Below are 8028 nucleotides of genomic sequence, written 5' to 3' on the forward strand. Positions count from 1 at the left end.
AAACTTTGGCCAGTTAATACATAAATTAATAAAAAAAACACCAGACATTTCACACGTATATCTGTACCAAAGAATAATAATTGATTGAAGCTGATTGAACATGCACCTTTGTCACCGATAAAAGCAAGGTTACCGCAAACCACAGATTGTCTTGGTTAGTTATTAGTGATTGTAGAGAGTATTTAACACAAGTGCATGTCAGTCAGTCAGTCAGTGGTTTGTCTTAGGTGCCAGACACAAAATGAAATTCCAAGGCATATGGATTTACCGGCGGCTCATCCTCGTCGTCCTCACCCCTCTGCTGCTGCTGCCCATTCCACTCGTTATCAACACCAAGGTGAGTCCATTTACGCCAACAAACCTGCACCGCTATTTACTTTGGGAGATTTGGGTACTTCTTCCAAGTTTTGGATGTAGAGAACATTTTAAAAGCCTGGAACTGACGGTGCAACAGGTCTACAACGTTTTCTTTTCTTTAATTTATTTATTATTTTTTAAAGTTTTTCATGTCTTTTAAATGAAATACACTGTTAAAAATGTGAAGGATATAAGCTCTGCTTTGGATGGAATGCTCATGAAGCTACTTCACAGTCATTCCAAAGGGCATTTTTTTTATTTTTATTCAAAATTGGTGGAGTTATAAATTGAAATGTTTGAGTAATGGTGATTTCCACTGAATCCCCAAAAGTACTTACATACACATACGTTCAAAAGTTACTAATGAAACGTTACATAAACACGGTATAGATAAGATAGGATAAACGGTTATTAATGCTCATAGGGAAATAGTGACAGTAAATGATTTTCCTGTTCAAAGTCCAGATATATTGTGAACTGTACATTGTACGCAGTGAGATATACTTGCACACACACAGTAAAAACTTATCATCATGCACCAATTAACATGCAATTCCAGATAGTCAACAAAAAAGACCTTTGATGTGAGAGAACAGTATCAGAAACAGTAGTAGTTATTATCTTTGTAGTTTATGTTTCTATATTTGAGTCAGCCCACAGCCATAAGACTTTTAAAAACTATACACGCTCTTGTAAAATCACAGTGTGAGAAACATTTAAAAGCAGCATTTGCAGTCGTTGTAGCATCAGTGGTTTCTTCTTCTTAATGTCATGTTTCCTGCTCAACCCTGCTGTAAGTGTACTCAATGTTATGCATTTTATGTTCTTTTCTAGGTTGCAGAATGTGCCTTTACTCTTTTAGTGATGGCCGTGTACTGGCTCACCGAGGCTTTGCCTGTGTCTGTGACAGCCCTGATTCCTGCAATACTTTTCCCTTTGTTTGGAATCATGAAATCTTCACAGGTATTGTAAAAATTAAAATAATATTTCATCCACATAGGATTCATGTTACCTTAAAAGTCTAAACTCTGTGAGATTCTTTGTACTCGTCTCCTAGGTGGCAGCGGTGTTCTTTAAGGACTTCCACCTCCTTTTGACAGGAGTTATATGCCTGGCCACGGCCATTGAGAAGTGGGGCCTACACAGGAGGATAGCCCTCGGTCTGATCACCCTCGTAGGGGTGAACCCTGGAAGGTGAGGGGAGAGAGGATGTGAATGCATCTTATCTTACTATATTCTTAGCTGCCAGTGATTTTTTTTTGCTGCCAGTGATTTATCCTCAATTTGTTATCATTTTGGTTGATTGGTATTGATAAGGACCAATGGTTGGTTGCCTGTTAATATTTGTACTTAGAGAATGGTTGGTAGCACATCCTGCTCGTCTTGTGTATATTGTTAATGCCTGGGCTGACCTCATGATATTTCAGACTAATGCTTGGCTCCATGGTTGGATGTGCCTTCCTGTCGATGTGGCTAAGCAACACCTCAGCTGTCGCTATGGTGATGCCCATTGTGGAAGCTGTGATAAAGCAGATCATCTCAGCTGAGGGCGAAGCCAGAGAGCAGCGAAAGCGAGCGCTCACAGGCACATCAAACATGGGGTTACAGCTCGATGGTTAGTGTCCACTTAGAATTGTTCTTGTAATCACTGGTCAATAGCAATAACACTTATCCTGTCTAACGGCCATGTCTGCTACAATTTTGTCTAAATACATGTGCTGCTCCAAGAAATGGACAGACAGGACGAGAAGGCTAAAGAAAAAGCAAGGTAACACAAAATTGAAATCTCTTAAAAACAAAACAATGTCATGTAAGCATCTTTGCCCATAATAATGCCCCCCAAATCTCCCCCCCTCCCTTTTTTATTTTTGCTTATGTAGTTTTGAGCCTGGACCTGTGGAGAAAGTTGATTTTACTTTTGAGGAAATGGATCTAGGCTTCCCAGACGACTCTGAGGACCAACGTACACCATACACACAGGGACCCTATCGCACCAAACAGGACCATATGCTGTGTAAAGGGCTATCTCTGTGCATCGCCTATTCAGCCTCCCTTGGTGGGATGACCACACTACCAGGGACATCCCCCAACCTGATTTTTGCAGAGTACATGCACGCGTAAGTTGGTGTCCCTTTGTATAGCTAGTCAGTGGCTGTATTAAGAAATGTACAGCTGATCTGAACACAACACTATGTAATGTAAAACTGCATACATACATACAATACACATGGTATAAAAAACATGATGCAGGTATGCGACATAGATACAAATAAAAATAAAGGAATGATGATAAAAAATATATATATTCCCTAATCTCTCTATAGGTTCTATCCTGGTTGCACCTCTGTGAACTTTGGGAACTGGTTCATTTTTTGCCTGCCAATTAGCATTATTGTGCTTTTGCTGTCATGGGTCTGGCTCCACTGGCTGTACTTGGGTTCAAAGTGAGTATTTCATTCTGTCCAGTAGAGCTTCCAACTAATAAGTGTAGTTCTCGTATTCCCTCCAGCAGCTCTGGTGTTAACCTCTCATGTGCCTCCGGGTTCTCTCCCTCACCTTATATACGCACATCAGCCTACCACCCTCAGTAATGTTCCCCATTCATATCTGGTCCAGCTGTGATGCACCCCAGGGGGAAAGGAAATTCATGTTCTGTTGTTATCCGTTAGAGATTGTCCTCAAAAGTCCCCCTCCCTCTCTCTCTCCCCCAATACAGTTTCCGTTCGGTTCTGTATTCCGAGTCACGCTACACAGAGAGAGAGGCAGCAGTGGCCAAGGTTCTCCGGGAAGAATACAGCTCACTAGGACCCATACGGTCAGTCTATATGGTGGAAGGGTGAATGGATGGATGTGTTTGTAATTTGGATGAAAATCTATGTATCTTACCAGTGTCTGTCTGGTTTCCTCCTGATGCAGTCGTCAGGAGATCATCTCCATGGTGATATTCTTCATAATGGTGGTGCTGTGGTTTACGAGGGAGCCTGGCTTCATGCCGGGCTGGGCAGCCCTGTTTCCAGAGTAAGTGGCCTTTACACAGAACATTTAGTAGTTCAGCTGTAACCATTGTATAGAACAGAGCTATGCCTGTAGTTGGAGACCACTGAATGTTTCTCTTGGGTTCTCTTGCTATAGCTAGGCTCTAGCCAGTTGAGCCAGTTTTATCAGTGGTGCCAGAAGTGTGATTAAAGGCACCCAGTGCAACTTTCGAGGCTTGAGACTCGAAAAATAAACATTCAATTTCTAGTCTTTTTTACACGTAGTAAGTTTCAATAACTCCATACCATTAGATATCGACTTTCAAGGAGCAAAGCTGAGACGTCGTTGTGTGGTGAGAACTGATAGAAAATCCTAAACAACAACAATCGCCGGTGGGGAGAGGCCATTTTTCCATTGACTGGAATCCTGCTTTATTTATTGGTGGCACCAATAAATAAAGAAAATGGCGGCGATTGTTGTTGTTTACGATTTTCTAACAACGACGCAGCTTTGCTCCTTGAATGTCGATATGTAATGGTATGAAGTTATTGAAACTTACTATGTGTAAAAAAGACTAGAAATTGAATGTTTATTTTTAAGCCTCGAAAGTTGCACTGGGTGCCTTTAACAAGGAGCGCGTTGTTAGCGTCAGGAAGAATATTACAGTCTTCACTAAATCTATTCTGTTGCCTGTGTATACGTTGAACCATGTTAGAACCTATTCTAAGTCTATTGCCGCTTTAAGCTCCTTGACAGCTTCCTACAATTTGCTCCTTTCAATAAATATCTACTGATGGTAACCTATTATTATTGTAAGGCTGTGAGAATAAAGGACTAAAAGTAAAGGACTGGTATTTAAGCAGACACTTTTAACTAAAGCAACGTACAGACAACCTGCAGCGATTGGGAATTGAACCGCCAATGCACCATCACACAAAAAAAAAAGGAATTATAAAAGAATAAAAAAAAACCTTAGTGAATTTGAGTGTGAAGGATAAGAGAACTAATGAAAGGGTATTTTAAAACATCAAGCTACACACAGCATATGTAAGGCTGATGATATTTCCTGTCTCTGAGCAGTTATGCTGGATATGCCACTGACGCCACTGTGGCACTTCTACTGGGCCTACTGTTCTTCATCATCCCAGCTCAGACAACCAGTGATGGCTATGGTATGTCCAACTTTGAACTGCTAATACATTATTAACTATTCACTTGGATCATATTTGACACTGTGGTTAACACTGACTTTGGGTTGAAGAAGGATATGTTTTTAATCAATCATTTCATCTTCAATTCACAGAGACCTTGATCACATGGAAAGACTTTCAGTCCTGCATGCCTTGGGAAATCTGTCTCCTTGTAGGGGGTGGTTTTGCATTGGCTGAGGGCACACAGGTAAGAAAATTATGAACACTGATCAGTGATCAGTCTCATCCACCAATGAAGCAAGTTTATTTCCCTAGAGATCAGATGGTTGAAAGATTTCAAGCAGAAATGAACAGCTTACAGCAGAACATAGCGATTCTCGTGTAAGAAATTATTCTGACCTGCCTTTGTGCTAGTTTGAGTCTTCAGACCTGCCTTTGTGCTAGTTTGAGTCTTCAGACCTGCCTTTGTGCTAGTTTGAGTCTTCAGACCTGCCTTTGTGCTAGTTTGAGTCTTCAGACCTGCCTTTGTGCTAGTTTGAGTCTTCAGACCTGCCTTTGTGCTAGTTTGAGTCTTCAGACCTGCCTTTGTGCTAGTTTGAGTCTTCTGACCTGCCTTTGTGCTAGTTTGAGTCTTCAGACCTGCCTTTGTGCTAGTTTGAGTCTTCAGACCTGCCTTTGTGCTAGTTTGAGTCTTCAGACCTGCCTTTGTGCTAGTTTGAGTCTTCTGACCTGCCTTTGTGCTAGTTTGAGTCTTCAGACCTGCCTTTGTGCTAGTTTGAGTCTTCAGACCTGCCTTTGTGCTAGTTTGAGTCTTCAGACCTGCCTTTGTGCTAGTTTGAGTCTTCAGACCTGCCTTTGTGCTAGTTTGAGTCTTCTGACCTGCCTTTGTGCTAGTTTGAGTCTTCAGACCTGCCTTTGTGCTAGTTTGAGTCTTCAGACCTGCCTTTGTGCTAGTTTGAGTCTTCAGACCTGCCTTTGTGCTAGTTTGAGTCTTCAGACCTGCCTTTGTGCTAGTTTGAGTCTTCAGACCTGCCTTTGTGCTAGTTTGAGTCTTCAGACCTGCCTTTGTGCTAGTTTGAGTCTTCAGACCTGCCTTTGTGCTAGTTTGAGTCTTCTGACCTGCCTTTGTGCTAGTTTGAGTCTTCAGACCTGCCTTTGTGCTAGTTTGAGTCTTCTGACCTGCCTTTGTGCTAGTTTGAGTCTTCAGACCTGCCTTTGTGCTAGTTTGAGTCTTCAGACCTGCCTTTGTGCTAGTTTGAGTCTTCAGACCTGCCTTTGTGCTAGTTTGAGTCTTCAGCAGTTTTAAAAGCACTGCAGTGAGTAAACCATCCTTTGTTATATAGCGGAGATGGTCTCAAAAGCATTACGTCATAATTAACAGTGTATGTGAAGCTGTCACTCATAATACATAACCATTTCTTCTCATCAGTGACAGACAATAGTTGTGGGAGGAGGTCTTGTAAAAATAGACTTTTAGTTCAAGGCAAAATTACATTGAAAGTCAATCAATAGGTTGTCAAGGCTATCTTTACTGGCACCAGATAGTTATGTTATTATATCAGGCTATTTTTCACTAAATGCGCCCCATTGCTTTGAATGTACTGTTTAATTCAGGTTTTATGTGCCACAGTGTTCTACAGACCATCATTCTGTATTGTGCCCTTAGTATCATTGAAGCTCTTAACAGTATTAAAAGCTTAATAGGAAACAGATGTACTTTAAGTTTAACAGAAAACAAGGTGACCTTTGCTCATGCTACAAAAACCACTGCACTTGTAAATAAATGTATTTTTATGCATGGCAATGAAACACAGCAATTAAAAAACAAAACAAACATATTAAAGTGACATTTATTATTAATAAATATTAACCTAAAAAATAAACCCAGGGTAAAAATTGAATTACAGTTGTTAGAAATAAATATATTCTTTCTCTACCTCCCCCCTCTTTCTCTGTCTTCCTTTCTCTGTGTGTGTGTGTGTGTGTGTGTGTGTGTGTGTGTGTGTGTGTGTGTGTGTGTGTGTGTGTGTGTGTGTGTGTGTGTGTGTGTGTGTGTGTGTGTGTGTGTGTAGAGGTCTGGTCTGTCACCTTGGGTGGCCAACCTGATGGTTCCTTTGGGAGAACTGCCACCAATTGCGACCGTCTCCATTGTCTGTGTCATTGTGACCTGCATCACTGAGGTGGCCAGCAACTCAGCCACAATCACCATCTTCCTGCCAATTCTTGGACCTCTGGTTTGTCTAATGTTTCCTTTAAACATGTTTTTGTGTGTATCAGTAGTAAGACTCAACCAGATCACACCATTATGTATATGCAACCACATTTATTCTCTCTTTGCCTGAAGTGTCTGAAGTATATGCCCTCAAACCTTTAACAAGCTTGGCTATTTCACACACTCCTTGTAACAGTCCAAAAGATCCTTGCATTTACCCCATCAGATTGCATCATACATGAACAGGGGATGATATGAGAGAATCTGGAGGGAAATAGCATCAACTGATGAAGCTATCTGTTATTGTGTCTTGGCAGGCGGAAAGCATCAATGTGAACCCCCTCTACATGCTCATACCAGCTACCCTCAGTGTATCATTCTCTTTCCTGCTTCCATCTGCTAATCCGCCAAATGCCATTGTCTTCAGTTATGGCCATCTCAGCACCTGGGATATGGTGAGAACTCAATCATATGTATGACAAGAATCACTGCAACATCCTACTAGTCAGATGTTAGTGGTAATTCTAATGCAATAAGATTGGCTTATTGTTTTCAAAGTAAATCTTTTGAGTTGCGCAGCACATTGCTACGATAATGATTGTACTTGCTTTAGTGATTCTACTTTTTATAGTTAAGTGTCTGAGATGAGCATTTTTTTTCTCCAATCATTGCTTTATACGACATGCTGACAAATCTCTCCCTACTCACTTCACTCTTTACTGAACTTGTTTCCCCAGATGAAAGCTGGCCTTGGTGTGAATGCTATCAGTGTTTTGGCAGTGTTGCTAGCTACCACTACATGGGGGATGGCACTATTTAGCTTGGACACATACCCAGACTGGGCCCCCAACCACACAATATCTAACTCCTCTGCACTTCCAGTCTTTAGTTATCCACACTGAGGGCCCAGTAGTACTGAGTAATGCTCCACAAACTATGAAAAGGTACCACCAGATCATTTTGAGAACAGACCCACTGATGGTGCTTAAAAACTAGTTCTTAGAGCTCAAGTACCTACTGCATGTAAGCAGCAAACTCAACGCTCAAACTGAATTGTTTTAGTGCTGTGAGTTGTAATGCCTGTTTGGCACTTATCTTGTGACATATTTAGGTATTGCTTTTGCAGAGATTGTACAGGTGTCCAGTGTAAAATGCTATGGTAATGTACACTGACATGATGCTGTTACTTCATAAACGTACATGGGAATCTGTAGAGGACCACACAGTCACACAACTTCTGAAGGGGTGAAAATATCACTGTGTAACTCTGCTTTGTGTATGACAAACTACGGGTAGGATTTACACTGACCTGAGTGCACACTCCTGGGCTAG

General features: G+C 41.3%; 1 protein-coding gene across 1 annotated transcript; it reads left to right on the forward strand.

Annotated features, from left to right (window-relative positions):
• Nucleotides 1-241: 241 nt before the first annotated feature.
• On the forward strand, nucleotides 242-7598 carry slc13a1 (solute carrier family 13 member 1; the record flags this gene model as incomplete). The annotated part of the gene is made up of 14 exons (XM_080841819.1): nucleotides 242-337; nucleotides 1192-1320; nucleotides 1415-1551; nucleotides 1785-1972; nucleotides 2086-2125; nucleotides 2238-2474; nucleotides 2682-2801; nucleotides 3074-3172; nucleotides 3274-3375; nucleotides 4414-4505; nucleotides 4637-4731; nucleotides 6557-6718; nucleotides 7014-7151; nucleotides 7434-7598. 14 exons carry the CDS (start codon nucleotides 242-244, stop codon nucleotides 7596-7598), a joined length of 1800 nt encoding a protein of 599 aa, XP_080697945.1.
• Nucleotides 7599-8028: the final 430 nt, after the last annotated feature.

The sequence above is a fragment of the Sprattus sprattus genome (genome assembly GCF_963457725.1).
Source record: "Sprattus sprattus genome assembly, chromosome: 7".
Lineage (NCBI taxonomy): Eukaryota > Metazoa > Chordata > Actinopteri > Clupeiformes > Clupeidae > Sprattus > Sprattus sprattus.